General features: G+C 45.0%; 2 protein-coding genes across 3 annotated transcripts in view; one reads left to right on the top strand and one right to left on the bottom strand.

Moving 5' to 3' along the window:
* Positions 1-20,621, top strand: part of LOC137352710 (carcinoembryonic antigen-related cell adhesion molecule 5-like) — a 721,824-nt gene that overhangs the window by 471,739 nt on the left and 229,464 nt on the right. The gene's annotated exons all lie outside the window — the stretch shown is intronic.
* Positions 1-20,621, bottom strand: part of LOC137352906 (uncharacterized) — a 227,969-nt gene that overhangs the window by 168,413 nt on the left and 38,935 nt on the right. The window contains exon 3 of the mRNA XM_068018751.1: positions 7,711-8,028. Within this exon, the coding sequence (XP_067874852.1) occupies positions 7,711-8,028 (318 nt within the window). The remainder of the gene's footprint in view (positions 1-7,710; positions 8,029-20,621) is intronic.

The raw sequence follows: 20,621 nt of genomic DNA, 5'->3' as shown, positions 1-20,621 counted from the left end.
CAAGTCAGGGTGGTGTGTGGCTTGGAGAGGAACTTGCAGGCGTTGGTGTTCACATGTATCTGCTGCCCTTGTCATTCCAGGTGGTAGAGGTTGCGGGTTTGGAAGATGCTGTCTAAGGACCCTTTGTATGTTGTTGCAGTGCATCTTGTCGATGATACACACTGCTGCCACTGTGCGTTGGTGGTGGAGGGAGTGAATGTTTGTAGATGGGGTGCCAGTGAAGCGGGCTGCTTTATCCTGGATGGTGTTGAGCTTCTTGAGTGTTGTTGGAACTGCACCCATCCAGGTAAGTGGAGATTATTCATCACACTCCTGACCTGCGCTTTGCAGAGTCAGGAGGTGAGTTACTTGCCACAGAGTTCCTAACCTCTGACCTGCTCTTGTAGTCACGGTATTTATATGGCTACTCCAGTTCAATTTCTGGTCAATGGTAACCCCTAGGATGTTGATAGTGGGACATTCAGCGATCGTAATGCCACAGAATGTCAAGGGGAGATGGTTACATTCTCTCTTGTTGGAGATGGTCGTTGCCTGGCATTTGTGTGGCGCGAATGCTACTTGCCACTTATCAGCCCAAGCCTAGATATTGTTCAGGTCTTGTTGCAGTTCTACATGGACTGCTTCAGTATCTGAGGAGCCATGAATGGTGCTGAACATTGTGCAATCATTGGCCTACATCCTGACTTCTGACCTTATGATTGAAGGAAGGTCATTGATTAAGCAGCTGAAGATGGTTGGGCCTCAGACACTACCCTGAGGAACTCCTGCAGTGATGTCCTGGAGCTGAGCTGATTGACCTCCAACAACCACAACCATCTTCCTTTGTGCTAAGTACGACTCCAACCAGTCGGAGAGATTTCCTCCTGATTCCCATTGTCTCCAGTTCTGCTAGGGCTCCTCAATGCCATACTTGGTCAAATGCTGCCTTGATGTCAAGGGCAGACACTCTCACCTCACCTCTAAGTTCATCTCTTTTGTCCATGTTTGAACCAAGGCTGTAATGAGGTCAGAAGCTGAGTGGCCTTGGCAGAACACAAACTGAGCATCACTGGGCAGGTTATTGCTAAGCAAGTGCCGCTTGACAGCACTGTTGACAACACCTTCCATCACTTTACTGATGAGAGAGTAGAGTAATGGGTTGGTAATTGGTCGGGTTGGATTTGTCCTGCTTTTTGCCTGCAGGACATACCTGGGTAATTGTCCACATTGCCAGGTAGATGTCGTGTTGTAGCTGAACTGAAACAGCTTGGCTAGGGACGCAGCAAGTTCTGGAGCACAGAGCTTCAGAACTATTGCTGGAATGCTGTCAGGGCCCATAGCCTTTATAGTATCCAGGGACTTCAGTCTGTGGTGAGTAACTCGCCCCTGACTCACCAGAGCCTGTCCACCATCTACAAGGCACAAGCCAGGAGGGTGATAGAATATTCTCCACTTGCCTAATAAGTGCAGCTCCAACAACACTCAAGAAGCTCGGCACCATCCAAGACAAAGCAGCCTGCTTGATTGGCACCCCATCCATCACCTTCAACATTCACTCCCTCCACCTCCAACACACAGTGTGGCCGCAGTGTGTACCATCTACAAGATGAACTGCAGCAACTGTACACATTACGCCCGGTGCGGTCTCACCAAGGCTCTATACAACTGCAGCAATTCTTCTTTACTTTTGTACTCAAATCCTCTTACAATAAAGGCCAACATACCATTTGCTTTCCCAATTACTTGCTGCACCTGCATGTTAGCTTTCAGTGACTTATGAACAATGACACCCAGGTCCCTTTGAGCATCAATACTTCCCAAACTCTCACCATTTAAGAAATACTCTGCATTTCTGTTTTTCCTACCTAAAGTGGATAACTTCACACTTTTCCATATTATATTCCATCTGTCATGTTCGCCCACGCACTTGGACTGTCTAAATCCCCTTGAAGCCTATTTGCACCCTCAACAGAACCCACGTTCCCACTAGTTTTGTGTTATCAGCAAACTTGGAAATATTATAATTGGTCCCCACATTCAAATCATTGATAGAGATTGTGATTTGCTGGGGCCCAAGTATTGATCCTTGCGGTACCCCACTAGTCACAGCCTGCAACCCTGAAAATGACCCGTTTATTCCTACCCTCTGTTTTCTGTCCGTTAACCAATTCACAATCCATGCCAGTATATCACCCCAAATCCCATGTGCTCTAATTTTGCTTACTATCCTCTTGTGTGGGACCTTATCGAAAGCTTCCTGAAAATCCAAATACATCATATCCATTGGTTCCCCCTTATCTATTCTGCTACTTACATCCTCAAAAAACTCCAATAGGTTGTCAAACATGATTTCCCTTTCATAAATCCAAGTTGACTCTGCCTAATTCTACCATTATTTTCCAAGTGTCCATTTATCACATCCTTTATAATAAATTCTAGCATTTTCTCTACTGCTGATGTCAGGCTAACAGGTCTGCAGTTCCCTGTTTTCTCTCTCCCTCCTTTCTTAAATAGTGGGGTTACATTTGCTACCTTCCAATCTTCAGGAATCGCTCCAGAATCTATAGAATATTGGAAGATGATCACCAATGCATCCACTATCTCTACATCCACCTCTTTCAACACTCTGGTATGTAGATAATCAGGTCCAGAGTATTTATCAACTTTCAGTCCCATCAATTTCTCACGTACTACTTTTTTACAAATATTAATTTCTTTCAGTTCCTCATTCTTGCTAGTCCCTTGGTTCTTTAGTATTTCTGGAAGGTTTTTTGTATCTTCTATGAAGACAGACACAAAGTATTTTCAGGTGAAGCAGCGATTTACTTGTACTTCTTTCAATGTAGTATACTGTATTCGCTGCTCACAGTGTGGTCTCCTCTACATTGGGGAGACCAAGCGCAGACTGGGTGACCGCTTTGCGGAACATCTCCGCTCAGTCCGCAAGCAGGACCCTGAGCTTCCGGTTGCTTGTCATTTCAACACTCCCCCCTGCTCTCATGCTCACATCTCTGTCCTGGGATTGCTGCAGTGTTCCAGTGAACATCAACGCAAGCTCGAGGAACAGCATCTCATCTACCGATTAGGCACACTACAGCCTGCCGGACTGAACATTGAGTTCAATAATTTCAGAGCATGACAGCCCCATATTTTACTTTCATTTTTAGTTATTTTTAGTTATTTTTTCTTCCTTTTTTTTGCATTCCTTTTTACATTTTTTGCATTTATTTCATTTCATCTTAATTTGTTCAGTTTGCTTACCCACTGTTTTTTTCAGGTTGTTTTTCTTCAGGTTTGCACTTGCTGATGGTCTATATTCAGTATATTCAGTACACCTAATCTGTACTAATGCTTTGTCTTTCAAAACACCATTAACATATTGTTTGCCTTTGCTCCGTGACCTTTTGGTCAGCTATGTGGCCTGGTCCAATCTGCACCTTCTCCTTTGTTATCTCTTGCCCAACCCCCACCTCACTTGTTTATAATCTGTGACTTTTCTAATATTTGTCAGTTCCGAAGAAGGGTCACTGACCCGAAACGTTAACTCTGCTTCTCTTTCCACAGATGCTGCCAGACCTGCTGAGTGAATCCAGCATTTCTTGTTTTTGTTTCAGATTTCCAGCATCCGCAGTATTTTGCTTTTATTAACAAAGTATTTTTTAATTGCTCTGCCATTTCCTTATGCCCCATTATAAATTCTACTATCTCTGCCTGTAATGGACCCACATTTGTCTTTGCAAATCTTTTCCTTTTTACATACCTATAGAAGCTTTTACAGTCTGTTTTTATACTTCTTGCTAGTTTATTTTCATATTCTATTTTCTCTTTATCAGTTCCTTGGTCCTCCTTTACTGAATTCTAAAATGCTCCCATTGCTCAGGCTTACTACTTTTTGACAACTTTATAAGCCTTTTCCTTTGCTGTCATACAATCTTTAACGTCTCTTGTTAGCCATGGTTGGATCATCTTTCCTGCTGGGTGTTTATGCCTCAAAGGAATGTAAATGTATTGCAAACCATGTATTAATTCTTTAAATGCTAGCAATTGCCTGCCTACTGTCATACCTTCTAATGTCGTTTCCCTATCTACCACAGCTAACTTGTCCCTCATACCTTCATAGTTTCCTTTGTTTAGATTTAAGACCCTAGTTTTGGATTGAACTACATCACTTTCAAACTTAAAGTAAAACCCACTGTGTAAGGCCCTCCCGCCATAGTACACCAAGGGGCTGGGAACTGTGTAAAACCCCTCGGGCTGAATGCACAGAGAATGTTTTGACATGTAATGCAAATGTATATTGTAAATATAAAGTGAAATGGCAAATGTAGTGAGGCACCTCCTATACTCTATTGAAAAAAGCTGATCTGTATTGCACGTTATGTAATGTCCATTTTGAAATGTTATGTCATGTATTTATGAATAAAATATATTTTGGGAAATGGGAATCTTCATCAGATGTCAACACCTGTGATATAATCAAGGTGCTGCTATCAGTACTCAGACCGATCCTATTGCTGGGGTTAATTGGCTTATTGGTCTTAAGCCACTGATACATCCCGGATGCATGGCATATGACAGCCCCTGTGTTATTGTATTCTACTGGGTTTGTGTCATTGGATGAGATAGAGGACTTGGAAACAGGTTCTGTCAAAACACAGCAGATTGTTAATTGTATGTAACATAATGGAGAACAAGCAGGATGCAGTTAGTAGTTTCCAACGAAAATAGCGAGGCATCATCTTTTGATACCTGAATTGTATATTTTATCATGATACATGGAGATAACTTAATATAACAGAATGTGAAATCATTTGTATTTAATACACATTATATTCATCATGAATTGGCAATGATTCAAATGCTTCTCCAGTGCAATGCCATAGTAAAGATACAGAATGTAAGCTAACCAGTTCCATGTAAAATTACTTTCTTTAAAAGCTGAAGACCACAAAACTAGCATGCAGTCAATCACCATAGAATTAAGTTCTACTAAATCCCAGTGAAGCAACTCTGCTACTTATTCTACCTGCTACTAGTTATTCCTATCTGTATCAAGATGAAGCAAATAGTTATGGAAACAAACTATTTTCAGCAAATGCTGGTCATGGTTCATACTTGGCAGCATTTTAAATGTTTGATATTAAATTGTTCTCAAACATTACACAACTACGATTACTGTTTGGCAACATATTTAAAAGTCACCACATGAATAGTAATTTTGCATTAGTTTCATTATTTTTAAATAGTGTTTCCTGGTCAGATTTAGATTTTTCCCATCTGTCAGTAACATTTTAAACATTTGCAAAATTCAATCCAGAAATGTAAAAGGACTGCTAGATCTGTGCCAGCAACCCCTTCACAGTTACCTTGGGTCCAGGACTCCAGCGTTAGGCCTGATTCCAATCCCAGTGACACTGCCGATACTACTGAGCTGCTGGCCCTCTGATTTCCAGCAGCTCTGGAGGCAGGATCCCCGTCCTCAAAGGAACAGGGACCATGGTGTCAAGCAGTGTCGTTGAATTGCGCCAGTGGGGGGCTCCAAAGGGCTGAGACTAAGCTCCCCTCATCTTTTCCGCTTGTCGTCGGAACCCTCAAACGGTAAAGGCATCAGAACCACATCTTAAGGAAGACAATGGCCTGATCAATGGTGGCCCTTGTTGTCCTGGCAGTGGTTGTATTGTTCCGGGGCCTCCATTGTGGAGTTGCACACAGGTGTCAGCAGCCATCTCTTCAATGGATATCCTCATCAGCCAGGAGCCCTCCGCAGAGACTGTCTCGTGGAATAAACAGCTGTGGCATCTGCAACTGCCTCAGGATGAATGAATCATGGAAGCTGCCAGGAAACCTGGTGCACACCTGCAGGAAATACCTGCAATGAGCAAACACCAGCTGCACTTTGAAGGAATGGAACCTCTACCTTTTGGTGAAAGCACTGGGCTGCTCCGCTGGGGCCTTCATGGTCACATGGGTGCAGTCGATCATGCCCTACATCCGAGTGAATCCTGTCACATCCCTCTGTGCCTGACTGGCCACCTCTGTGGTGAATACGATGTTGTTCAATGCCTCCTCATACAGGATATCCATCACCTGAGCGATGCTGCTATGGGCAGACACTTGCGATATCCCATGGAGGTCTGCTGTTGACCCCTGAAACAAGCCAGATGCTGGAGAATTCAAGACCATTGAAACCTTGACATCTACTGGTTGTGGATGTCCACCTAAAGGTTTTCCGCCTGGAGTGTGCACAGATCAGCAACCACCTGTTTCAGTAGGTGTATCCATCGGCAGCATTGGTGCTCAGACATGTTCATGAAGCTGAACCTTTGGTTGTTCAGCGTATGTTGCAGGTAGCGCCTTCATGTCTCTCCAACAGCACCTCTGTGTCCCTCTGCATCAGGGGGTTTGCCTGTGTTACTGAGGCCACTGCACATCATCACTGCTCCAGCCCACTTCTGAGTGGATGGTTTCTTTTTATGTTGACTGCTATTCCATTCTCATATTCTCTCTTTGCCAGTCTTATTTTCCTCTTCACTTCCCCTCTGAAATTATTATATTTGGTCTGGTTCTCGCTTGAAGACTTCAACCGACATGCATCATACAACCATTTTATTGTTTTTATCATTTTTTCTATTTCTCTCTTCATCCAAGGAGCCCTTTTGGTTCCTTTACAGCTTTTCCTGTCAATCTTTGATTCCATTTTACTCTGGTTCCATCCCCTCACATCATATCGAAGGTAGCTCTCTATCAGTTTAGAAGTTCTACTTTAGATGGTTCCTTGCTCTTTTCCATTATTAATCAAATCCTTGTGAAACGGACGATCACTCTTGCACAAGTATTCCCCAACAGAAACATGGTCCACTTGGCTCACCTCGTTCCCCGACACCAGATCCAGCAATGCCTCCTTTCCAGTTGATCCCAAAAAATACTGGTCAAGGAATAAAAACAGAAAGTGCTGGAAATACTCAGCAGATCAGGCAGCAGCTGTGCACAGAGAAGCAGAGTTAGCGTTTCAGGGCTGTGACCTTTCAGCAGAACTCTCACCCTCTGCCTCACCAACCTACACTGGCTTCTGGATAATGTCTCAATTTTAAAATTCTCATCCTGGTGTTCAAATCCCTCCATGGACTGACCCCTCCCAGTCTCTGTAACCTCCTGCAGTCCTACAATCCTCAGATCTCTGTGTTCCACCAATTCTGACCTCTTCAATATCTTTGATTTTAATCACTCCACCATTGGTGGCTGTACCTTCAGCTGCCTGGGCCCAAAGCTCTGGAATTCCCTCCCTAAACCTCTCCACTTCTCTTTCTCCCAATTCCAGAGACTCCTTAAAACCCTGCACTTTGACCATCTTTCCCTCTTCTGTCCTAACAGCTCCTGATGTAACTCGGTGTTGAATTTTGATAATCCCTCCTGTGAAATGCTTTGTCACACATTATGATTTCAAAGCACTATCTATATAATACAAGTTGATGTTATTCTCCTCTTCCCCCCACGTCAATGCACCGCCCTCTCCCTGATCCGATCTGCTGGCCTTCTGCAGAGAATCAGCAAACTTCAACAGCAATGACTGGTAACAGGGAGGAAAAGTGAGTGAGACCGCAGACATCGGGTGTCCATGTGCGGCTACGATAGGGGTGGGACGGAGGCGGTGTTTCAGTTCCCAGGCACCGTGTCTGCAGTCACAGTGAAAACTTTATCAATAACCCTCTCCTCATAAAAACTCTCACTTACCAAGAACACGCAGAGTGATGCTTGCTGATGTTTGACTGCCGGTATTTGGAACCATGGTCACAGTGTATTCTCCACTGTCCGAATCTGTCACTGATTTCAGCAGGAGTGTCCCGTTAGTGGGGAATATCTCAGCCCGGGATTCGTATTCATTACTGAGAGAAACACCTGTACCGATCCACGCACCGATACTGTTCACTCCGAATACCCAGTTCCCATTCTTCACCGCAGCTGACGGCTTCACTGAAAATAATACATCGCCTCCGACGGTCACATTAATCCGACTGTTTTCGATCAGGATGGTAAAATCCTGGGATACAGCTGAGGAAAGAAAATCACATGAAGGAAGTAAAGAGAAACAGTCAAACTCGACACAATATCTACTTTTTTAAAGTGATAATAACGTCATTTCTTGTATCTCAATCTGATTTTCTCTGACAATCCCTTTGCTGTCTTGTTTCTCTAATCACTAAAAGAAATGATACGAGACAGTGATCCTTACCCACAGATATCAAAAAGCAAACAGCTACCGCAGTAAGTGACAGTCTCACCATCTTGAGAGAACAGCCCCAGTCCCTGTTACACTCAGTGACTGACCTGCTCTTCCTGGTTTGCAGAACACATCAGTTGAGTCATTTAGTGAAGTGTCAATGCTGATTGGACCGAGTGCTGTTCACCTGACTGGAAACTCATTCCACAGAATCCGAGCTGTGAAATACTCATAGAAATTGTTTGCTCAGGAATCAAAGCTTTGTTCCCCTTTTGTCACCTGGAATGCAGCACCTGAAAGGGTGGGGTGCACTTTGATCCGTAAGAGGGGTGATAATCCCAGACAGCAGAGACACTCAGGTCAAAGCCTCTCTGTACATGGATGATGTCACCGTCTTCTGCTCGGATCCGCTGTCAGTTCACAGTCTGATGAGCATCTACGACCAGCTCGAACTGGCCTTGGGAGCGAAAGTAAATCATGGCAAATGCGAAGCCATGTTCTTTGGGAACTGGGCCGCCTCATCCTCTGTGCCCTTCACCGTCAGGTCAGACTTTTTGAAGGTGCTGGGGATGTGGTTTAATGGTGCAGGGTTGTGCGTGAAAAACTGGAAGGTGCGTGTAGCCATGGTGAAGCAGAAACTGGGCATGTAGGAGCAGCGTTCTCTCTCAATTGCAGGTAAGAACCTGGTCATTAGGCACGAGGCACTCGCATTGTTACTGTATGTGTCGCAGGTCTGCCCCATACCCCACTCCTGCTGTGTGGCGGTCACCCGAGCTATTTTCCTCTTGATCTGGAGGTCGAAAGTGGACCATGTCTGCAGGGACATGATGTCCAAACTTATAGATAAAGGGAAAACATACCCAATGTTGCCCTCATCCTGATAGCTAACTTTGTCTGTGGCTGCATCAAGCTTTGAATCGATCCTTGGTACAAACACCAAGTGTCACTACGTGCTGAAGTTCGGTCTGTTCCCACTGTTGTGAAGGATGGGTCTGCCCAATTTACTGTGGAATGCTCCATTCACTTGGACCATTGCCTTACCCCCTGTCCCTTGTGGAAAGGTTTGTGCAGAAAAGCATGTTTGACCACAAGTCCATCAGACACTGGTTGGCACTTAACATCCTCAAGGCCCTGCAGGAAAACGAGATGGTGGATCCTGTCGGATGTTTCCCCGAGCAGGTGATCAAACACATATCAAACAAGCACCAAGACATAGCTTGGCTGGTAGTGAGAAGATCCCTCCCTGTCAGATCCTTTTTGCATGCCCGAACTCTCACCGCCTCTGCACACTGTCCTCGAGGTGGCTGTGGTGAGGAAGAGACTGTCGGCCACCTCCTTCTGAAATGTGCCTTTGTAAATAGGTCTGGAAAGAGATGCAGTGCTTTACGTTGAGGTTCATCCCAAGTCGCTCCTTAACTCAGGACTCTGTGCTCTCCGGGCTATTCCCAGGGTCGCAAACTGAGATAAAAAATCAGTTGCTGCTCGAGGTCCAGGAACTCAGTGAAAGACGCTCTTTGGACTTCCCGAAACTTGCTGGTTTTTCAGTGCAAAGACTTGTCAACAACCGAGTGTTGCAGATGGGCACTTTTTAAGGTCCAGGACTATGTGCTGAGTAACAAACTAAGTAAGCTTGGGGCAGCTGCTGCAAAGGCTCAATGGGGAAAGACCACTATGTAAGGTCCTCCCACCATAGTATAAGGAGGGGTTTCACCCCAAGTTAAACCCCTGTATGCACCAGAAAATGTTTTTGGTATGTAATATAAATGTCATTGCACAGAAAATGGAGTGGCAAGATTTATGAAGCACCCCACATTCTGTATCAAAATAAACTGATCTTTTTTGCACTTTCTGAAATGTCTACAATGAATTGTTTTGTAATGTACTTTTTCCACAAATTTTATGCATAAACCATATTTTCGGTAAAAAAGTAGATCCAGTAGTAAGTTGCAAAAGGGAATTGAATCAGCACTTGAACAGGGAAGAAAATTCAGGATTACAATGAAAGAATAATCGGATCACTCTTTCCATGATCCCAGCCAAGGCTCCTTAGACAGCACCTTCCAAACATGCGACCTCTACCAACTAGAAGGACAAGGGCAGCAAATACATGGGAACACCACCACCTGCAAATTCCCCTCCAAGTCACACACCATCCTGACTTGGAACTATATCGCCATTCCTTCACTGTCGCTGGGTCAAAATCCTGGAACTCCCTTTCGAACAGCACTGTGGGTATATCCACCCCAAATGAACTGCAGCGGTTCAAGAAGGCAGCTCGCCACCACCTGGAGGACAGGGAGAAGTGAACAAAGGCAGTCACACAGACAATTCAACTTCTGTTTTAATGTTATACTTACATTCCGTCCTACAATTTTATCAAATAATCTGATATGGATTTCTTATTCGAAAATAAATCTTACTTCGCTTACGCTTTCTATCCCAAAAAAAAACGCTCTCCCTTTCGTCACTCTTCTGCCATACCTTTGTGTCCATTTGATTACCATTATAAATTTCCCCTGGCCACATTCAGAATGGAAATTACCTATGTAAATTTGACACCCTCTTACTGAACAATCTGACCACTGGGTGGCTTTTACACACAATCTGCTCAGTCTGCATCTGGAAGAAATGTTTGAACATTTTAATCAGCTATTCCTCCTCAGAAAGTGACATTTTGAATGTCCAGGATTTAATATTTTAAAACAGGGATATTTTAAGATAACTTGATTGAATTGATCCATTGAGTATTTTTTGCCAATTCCTTCAAGTTTTTAATCAGAATTTCTCAGCATCTTCCAAATGCACAGCTTGGCCGTATATTTTTCTCCAATGATCTTGGCAGCTGAACTTGGATTATACACTAAAATAAAAGCAAAATACTGCGGATGCTGGAAATCTGAAACAAAAACAAGAAATGCTGGAATCACTCAGCAGGTCTGGCAGCATCTGTGGAAAGAGAAGCAGAGTTAACGTTTCGGGTCAGTGACCCTTCTTCGGAACGGACAAATATTAGAAAAGTCACAGATTATAAGCAAGTGGGGCAAGAGATAACAAAGGAGAAGCTGCAGATTGGACCAGGCCACATAGCTGACCAAAAGGTCACGGAGCAAAGGCAAACAATATGTTAATGGTGTGTTGAAAGACAAAGCATTAGTACAGATTAGGTGTGAATACACTGCCCTGAGCTTCCGGTTGCTTGCCATTTCAACACTCCCCCCTGCTCTCATGCTCACATCTCTGTCCTGGGATTGCTGCAGTGTTCCAGTGAACATCAACGCAAGCTCGAGGAACAGCATCTCATCTACTGATTAGGCACAGCCTGCTGGACTGAACATTGAGTTCAATAATTTCAGAGCATGACAGCCCCCCATTTTACTTTCATTTTTAGTTATTTTTTCTTCCTTTTTTTTTACATTCCTTTTTACATTTTTTACAATCTTTTTTTGCATTTATTTCATTTCATCTTAGTTTGTTCAGTTTGCTTACCCACTGTTTTTTTCAGGTTTGCAATTGCTGCTGTTCAATATTCAGTGTATTCACACCTAATCTGTACTAATGCTTTGTCTTTCAACACACCATTAACATATTGTTTGCCTTTGCTCTGTGACCTTTTGGTCAGCTATGTGGCCTGGTCCAATCTGCACCTTCTCCTTTGTTATCTCTTGCCCCACTTGCTTATAATCTGTGACTTTTCTAATATTTGTCAGTTCCAAAGAAGGGTCACTGACCCGAAACGTTAACTCTGCTTCTCTTTCCACAGATGCTGCCAGACCTGCTGAGTGATTCCAGCATTTCTTGTTTTTGGATTATACACTCTCTGATATCTAATTTTCCAGGATTCATTAACATTGTTCAATCAGCTAAACTGATGGACAACATTTTCTGATCTTCTAGCAGTTTATGGTTAATGTATTTGAAGAAAGGCTGCAGGAGAAATCTGAAAAATTTTGCAAAGATATTCTTTTATCATATCAAGGGTGTTATTAATAAAAAGACATTTGTGTGTGCGACAAGGAAAGAATGAGTACTGATTCCAGAACTGTGGATCTCTCACACTGTGTCCCAAAGAAAATGTTTTGCATGGATAATTAGTGTTTGAGAGAACATTTTTGCCACTATTTTCCAAAAAATCATTTTGAAGGCAGAAAGTTATGTCATCTGTGTTCATTGACTCAACAGCTACATGATACAGAGAGGAAAGAAAGACAGATAGAGTGTATTGCCTGATTCCAATTTGATTTCTTTTTAAATTTCAGTTTGGATAGTAAATAAAACCCTTTTTGGGGATACAGATAGTAAGGGACTTGAGGGTGAGGATAGGAAGGGACCTGAGGGTGTGGATAGGAAGGGACTTGAGGGTGTGTCAAGGAGAGAAACAGGTCGAAAGTGAGAAGCCTGGCTTCACCCCTTCCACTTTTGGGAAAGCAAGTGGGAGTTGGGGAGTGAATGGAGATATGAAAGTAAAGTGAATGAAACTGGAACATGAAGGATGACTCAGCATTCAAAAAGCAAGGAGTAGAGACAGTAATAGGATTGAGAGAGTGGTCGATGGAGGAGGGAATGAGTTGAATAGGTTAGCAATGGAAGAGCAATGAGGAGGTGAGTTAAACATAACTGAGTTAAACATAAATGGTTTGGAACTTTGCCACTGAGGGCTACATTTTCCCTGCATTTGCATCTTAAATTCAACCTACAGCCACTGATTTGTATTTCTGTACCACACTAAGCGCACAGTTTTTTTTTATTCGTTCCTGGGATATGGGCGTCACTGACAAGGCCAGTATTTATTGCCCATCTCTAAGCGCTCTTCAGAAGGTGGTGGTGAGCTGCCTTCTTGAACTGCTGCATTGCCTGTGGGTTAGGTACACCCACGGTGCTGTTCGGAAGGCAGTTCCAGGATTTTGATCCAGCGACACTGAAGTAAAGGCAATATAGTTCCAAGTCAGGATGATGTGTGGCTTGGAGGGGAACTTGCAGGATGTGGTGTTCCAATGAAACTGCTGCCCTTGTCCTTCTATCCCTTGTCCTTCTATGTGGTGGAGGTTGTGGGGTTGGAAGGTGCTTTCAAAGGTTTAGTTTAGTTTAGTTTGGTTTAGAGATACAGCACTGAAACAGGCCCTTCGGTCCACCGAGTCTGTGCCGACCATCAACCACCCATTTATACTAATCCTACACTAATCCCATATTCCTACCACATCCCCACCTGTCCCTATATATTTCCCTACCACCTACCTATACTAGGGGCAATTTATAATGGCCAATTAACCTATCAACCTGCAAGTCTTTGGCATGTGGGAGGAAACCGGAGCACCCGGAGGAAACCCACGCAGACACAGGGAGAACTTGCAAACTCCACACAGGCAGTACCTAGAATTGAACCCGGGTCGCTGGAGCTGTGAGGCTGCGGTGCTAACCACTGTGCCACCCCAAAGGTGCCTTGGTGAATTGCTGCAGTGCATCTTGTAGATGGTACACACTGCTGCCACTGTGCATTGCTGCTGAAGGGAGTGAATGTTTGTGGATGGGGTGTCAATCAAGCGGGCTGCTTTGTCCTGGATGGTGTTGAACTTTTAGAGTGTTGTTGGAGCTAGAGGCCTGGTAGCTGACGGAAACCAACAATATAGAAACATAGAAATTAGTAACAGGAGTAGGCCATTCAGCCCTTAGAGCCTGCTCCACCATTCATTATGATCATGGCTGATCATCCAACTCAGTAACCTGTTCCCACTTTCTCCCCATATCCCCTAATCCCTCTCGCCCCAAAAGCTATATCTAACTCCTTCTTGAAAACACTTCCGTGGGAGTGAATTCCATAGGCTCACCACTCTCTGGGTGAAGTAACGTCTGCTCATCTCAGTCCTGAAAGGTATACGCCATATCCTTAGACTATGACCCCTGGTTCTGGACACCCCCACCATCAGGAACATGCTTCCTGCATCTACCCTGTCAAGTCCTGTTAGAATTTTATAGGTTTCTATGAGATCTCCCCTCACTATTCTAAACTCTAGCGAAAATAATCCTCACCAACTCAATCTCTCCTCATACGTCAGTCCCACCATCCCAGGAATCAGTCTGGTAAACCTTCACTGCACTCCCTCTATAGCAAGAACATCCTTCCTCAATATTCACAATATTCCAGGTATGGCCTCACCAAGGCCCTGTATAATTGCAAGCTAGACATCCCTGCTCCTGTACTCGAATCCTCTTGCTATGAAGGCCAACATACCATTTGCCTTACCTTCAGCGACTGTTGTACGAGAACACCCAGGTCTCATTGCATATTCTCCTCTCTCTCAGTTTATAACCATACAGATAATAATCTGCCTTCCTGTTTTTGCTACCAAAGTGGATAACCTCACACTTATCCACATTCTACTGCATCTGCCATGCATTTGCCCACTCACTTAACTTGTCCAAATCACCCTAAAGCCTCTCTGCATCCTCCTCACAATTCACCCTCCCACACAGTTTTGTGTCCTATGTGTCGGGTTCGGGTTGGCTCGGGTCGAGCCTATCTTCAGGGTATGGCTTTTGGGCTCGGGTCGGGTCGGGCTGAGTCCAGGTCAGGTTGGGTCGGGTTGGGCTGGGCACACAAGGTAAGTGCTGTGCTGGTAAGTATTGAACTTAAAAAACTTACCTGAACTGGGAGTCCAGGACGAAACTGAGACTGCGCAGTGAGCAAGTGACATCACTATGACGTCATCACGCATGTGCTACAGCTTCTTACATGTTGGGTGTCAGGAAGGTAAGTAAACAGATGGTTGGGTCAGGCTCGGGTCGGGCCGGGCTCGGGGCAAAATCGGAGAGACTCGGGCCAGGTCGGGCTCGGGTCCACTGTGGTTCGATTGAGTTCCTCTTTCCCTAACTGAGCAGGCCTCTAGTTGGAGCTGCACCCAACCACACTGAAGAATACAGGAATAAGACAGAAGCAGAACAGAGCACTGTAAGAAAAAAATAGTAAAAACGAATGACCCAACAACAGAGAGAGAGAGAGAGAGAGAGATGCTGAAGTGGAAGATAAAGAGGAGGGACTGAAATAGAAACAAGAACATAAAGACAATACAGACAGCTAAGAAAGAAACCATAGATTTTCAGCTTGTCGCTCAGCTGTACAACTGGGATTGTGATTAACACTAAATAAAGAAATCGTTCAATTCTTGCTTCCATTTAAATCAGTGGAATTCAAAATCATGTGGTTTCTATAATGGGTGACTGATCTGCTACACCCATTTTACCCAGGGGCCAAGTTAAAAATGTACTCCGTATTCATTTGCAATTTCACAAGAGATAAAACCACTTTTTATTCCTAAATAAATTGCAAAATAGAATGCAACTGGGAAGCAGTCAAATCGAATTGTATTGCAGGCTTCCCCAGTTACCAGGATGTCATACATTGCACCCACTTTGCCTTGATGCTGCCAATCGTCATTCTGGCATCTTTCTCAATAGCACAAGAATAGGAGAGGTGGTGGCATAGTGATATTGTCACTGGACTAGTAATACAGAAACCCAGGGTATTGCTCTGGGGACATGGGTGTGAATCCCACCATGGCAGAAGGTGGAATTTGAATTCAATAAATAAATCTGGAATAAAAAACTGGTCGATTTCTGTAAAAACCCATCTGGTTCACTAATGTTCTTCAGTGGAAGGAAATCTACCTGGTCTGGCCTACATATAACTCCAGACCCACAGCAATGTGGTTGACTCTTAAAAGGCCTAGCAAGACACTCAGTTGTACCTAACCGCTACAAAGTTGATAAGGAATGAAACCGGATGGACCACCCAACATCAACCTCGGCATCGGAAATGATAATGCCATACGCAGCCCTCTCGACCTTGCAAAGTCCTCCTTACTAACAACAGGGGGCTTGTGCCAAAGTTGGCAGAGCTGGCCCACATAGTAGACAAGCAATAGCCTGACATAGTCACAGAATCATGCCTTACAGACAATGTCCCAGACAACGGTATCATCATTCTCAGGTATGTCCTGTCCCACCAGCATGACAGATCCAGCGGAAGCGGCAGCATAGTCGGGAGGGAGTTGCCCTGGGAGTCCTCAACATCGACTCCAGACTCCATGAAATCTCATGGCAATCATGAGCAAGAAAACCTCCTGCTGATTACCACCTACTGCCCTCCCCAGCTGATGAATCAGTACTCCTCCATGTTGAATAGCACTTGGAGGAAGCACTGAGGGTGGCAAGGGCGCAGAACGTACTCTGAATGGGGACTTCAATGTCCATCACCAAGAATGGCTCAGTAACACCACTACTGACCGAGCTGGCAAAGTCCTAAAGGATATAGCTGCTAGTCTGCGGCAGGTGATGAGGGAACCAACAAAAGTGAAAGAGATGCTTGACCTCGTCCTTACCAATCTGCCTACGTAGATGCATCTGCCCATGACAGTATTGGTAGGAGTGACCACTGCACAGTCCTTGTGGAGATGAACTCCCACCTTCACATTGAGGATACCCTCCATGGTGTTGTGTGACACTACCACCGTGCTAAATGGGATAGATTTTGAACAGATCTAGCAATGCAAAACTGGGCAGCCATGAGGCGCTGTTGGCCATCAGCAGCTGCAGAATTGTACTCAACCACAATCTGTTACCTCATGGCCCGACATATCCCCCACTCTACCATTAACATCAAGCCAGGAGAGCAACCCTGGTTCAATGAAGAGTGCAGGAGGGCATGTCAGGAGCAGCACCAGGCATAACTCAAAATGAGATGTCATGGTGAAGCTAGAACCCAGGACTGCTGCATGCCAAACTGCATAAGCAGCATGCGATAGACTGAGCTAAGCGATCCCATAACCAACAGATCAGATCTGAGCTCTGCAGTCCTGCCACATCCATTTGTGAATGGTCGTGGACAATTAAACAACTAACTGGAGAAGGTGGCTCCACAAATATCCCCATCCTCAATGATGGGGGAGCCTAGCACATCAGTGCGAAAGATAAGGCACAGGCATTTGAAACAATCTTCAGCCAGAAGTGCCGAGTTGATGATCCATCTCGGCCTCCTCCTCAAGTCTGCAGCATCACAAATGCCAGACTTCAGCTAATTCGATTCGCTCCGCGTGATATCAAGAAACGACTGAGGGCACTGGATACTGCAAAGGCTATGGGCCCTGACAATATTCCGGAAATAGTACTGAAGACCTGTGATCCAGAACTTGCCACGCCCTAGCCAAGCTGTTCCTGTGCAGCGACAACACTGGCATCTACCCGGCAATGTGGAAAATTGACCAGGTATGTCTTGTCTTCTTCTTTGGCCTCCTTATCTTGAGAGACAATGGGTAAGCGCCTGGAGGTGGTCAGTGTTTGTGAAGCAGCGCCTGGAGTGGCTATAAAGGCCAATTCTGGAGTGACAGGCTCTTCCACAGGTGCTGCAGAGAAATTTGTTTGTCGGGGCTGTTACACAGTTGGCTCTCCCCTTGCGCTTCTGTCTTTTTTCCTGCCAACTACTAAGTCTCTTCGACTCGCCACACTTTAGCCCCGTCTTTATGGCTGCCCGCCAGCTCTGGCGAATGCTAGCAACTGACTCCCACGACTTGTGATCAATGTCACAGGATGTCATGTCGCGTTTGCAGACGTCTTTAAAGCGGAGACATGGACGGCCGGTGGGTCTGATACCAGTGGCGAGCTCGCTGTACAATGTGTCTTTGGGGATCCTGCCATCTTCCATGCGGCTCACATGGCCAAGCCATCTCAAGCGCCGCTGACTCAGTAGTGTGTACAAGCTGGGGATGTTGGCCTCCTCGAGGACTTCTGTGTTGGAGATACGGTCCTGCCACCTGATGCCAAGTATTCTCCGGAGGCAGCGAAGATGGAATGAATTGAGACGGCGCTCTTGACTGACATACGTTGTCCAGGCCTCGCTGCCATAGAGCAAGGTACTGAGGACACAGGCCTGATACACTCGGACTTTTGTGTTCCGTGTCAGTGCGCCATTTTCCCACACTCTCTTGGCCAGTCTGGACATAGCAGTGGAAGTCTTTCCCATGCGCTTGTTGATTTCTGCATCTAGAGACAGGTTACTGGTGATAGTTGAGAAACCCTAATTGATACTGCACTTTATATGAACTCATACATTCAAGGAAAGATCTCACCACCTACTGCTCTGCTGAGTTGTGTTCTGGTTCCTGGTCATTTATCAAGAACATGTTGCTGAGTTCAGTGAAACACAGCTAATTGGCACAGGAAAGTAAAAGTTGGATTAAAATTTAATCTTGTACACAATAAACATTTGCATTTTAAAACACAATGGAACATTTGGGAGCAGACAGGAAAGTGGGTTTGAAGCCACAATCAGGTCAGCCTTGATCTTATTGAATGGTGGAGCAGGTTCAGGGAGCTGAGTGGCCTACTCTGCTCATAATTCTTATGTACTTGTGTTTATTTTCAAATCGGCTTTCTCAGATTTTAGTTCTTTCTTGCATTCAGTCAGAAATTCTACTTTCCCAAAAACAACTTCTGTATTTTTCTGAGAGTGTTAAAAATGTAGTTCAATGTTTACATCCTCAGCAACTGACACACCAACTGTTAGAGCCTCATCGAAAACTAACAGCTCCACTGAATCTCATATTGCTTTCAATATATTTTTTAAAAAGTGGTTATATCTTCTAATTCACTACATTGTTATTATGCTTCCAACTTTGGCATGCTCCAGCTTGTCCCAATTGTCCAAAAAACGTTGGGATTTTTTATATTCGTTGGTGGGATGTGGGCATCGCTGGCAAGGCCAGCATTTATTGCCCATTCCTAATTCCCTTGAGAAGATGATGCTGAGCCACCTTCTCGAACTGCTACAGTCCTTGGGTGTAGGTACACCAATAGTGCTGTTTGGAAGGGAGTTCCAGGATTTTGACAGCGACAGTGAAGGAACAGTGATATAGTTCCAAGTCAGGATGGTGCGTAGCTTGGAGGGGAACTTGCAGGCGGTGGTATTTTCATGTATCTGCTGCCCTTGTCCTTCTAGGTGGTAGAGATCGCGGGTTTGGAAGGTGCTGTCGAAGGAGCCTTGGTGAGTTTCTTCAGTGCATCTTGTAGATGGTACACACTGCTGCCACTGTGCATCAGTGGTAAAGGGAGTGAATGTTGAAGGTGGTGAATGGGGTGCCAATTAGGTGGGCAGCTTTGCCTGGCATGGTGTTGAACTTCTTGAGTGAGGTTGGAGATGCACTCATCCAGGTAACTGAGGCATATTCCATCACACTCCTGACTTGTGCCTTGTAGATAGTGGGCAGGCATTGGGGAGACAGGAGGTGAGTTACTCGCCGCAGAAGTCCCTGCCTCTGACCTGCACTGAGAGTCACAGTATTTATGTGGCTGGTCCAGTTCAGGTTTTGGTCAATGGTTGCCCCCAGGATGTTGATTGTGGGGGATTCAGTGATGGTAATACCATTGAAATCAAGGGGAGATGGTTAGATACTCTCTTATTTGAGATGGTGATTGCCTGGCACTTGTGTGGAGTGGATGTTGCTTTCCACTTATCAGCCCAAGGCTGGATGTAGTCCAGGTCTTGCTGCATCTGGACATGGGCTGGTTCAATATCTGAGGAGTCGTGAATGGTGCTGAATATTGTGCAATCATCAGCAAACATTCCCGCTTCTGGCATTGTGATGGAGGGAAGGTCATTGATGAAGCAGCTGAAGGTGGTTGCGGCTAGGACACAACCTTGAGGAATTCCTGTGGTGACGTCTTGGGTTGAGATGATTGACCTCCAACAACCGCAACCATCCTCCTTTGTACTAGGCATGACTCCAACTGGTGGATAGTTTCCACCTGATTTCCATTGACTCCAGTTTTGCTAGAGCTCCTTAAGGCCCTACTCAGTCAAATGGTGCCTTGACGTCAAGAGCAATCACTCTCACCTCGCCTCTGGAATTCAACTCTTTTGTCCATGTTTGGAAAAAGGCTGTAATGAGGTCAGGAGCCAAATGGCCCCGGCAGAACCCAAACTGAGCGTCAGTGAGCTGGACATTGCTGAGCAAGTGCTGCTTGATAGCACTGTCGATGATCCCTTCCATCACTTTGCTGATGATTGGGAGTAGACTGATAAGGCGGTAATTGGCCAGGATTTGTCCTGCATTTTGTATCGAGGACATACTTGGGCAATTTTCCACATTGCCAGGTAGATGCCAGTGTTGTAGCTGTACTGGAACAGCCTGGCCAAGGGGGTAGCTAGTTCTGGAGCACAAGTCTTCAGTACAATTGCTGGAATGTTGTCAGGGCTCATAGCCTTTGCAGTATCCAGTGCCTTCAGCCGTTTCTTCATATCACATGGAGTGAATTGGATTGGCTGAAGTCTGGCTTCTGTGATGCTGGGGACTTCAGGAAGGGGCCGAGATGGATCATCCACTCGGCACTTCTGGCTGAAGATGGATGCAAATGCTTCAGCCTTGTTTTTGCACTGATG

The sequence above is a fragment of the Heterodontus francisci genome, chromosome 39, assembly GCF_036365525.1.
Source record: "Heterodontus francisci isolate sHetFra1 chromosome 39, sHetFra1.hap1, whole genome shotgun sequence".
Taxonomy (NCBI): Eukaryota; Metazoa; Chordata; class Chondrichthyes; order Heterodontiformes; family Heterodontidae; genus Heterodontus; species Heterodontus francisci.
Note: the sequence above shows the minus strand (reverse complement) of the source record. Positions and strands in the feature narration are given on the sequence as shown.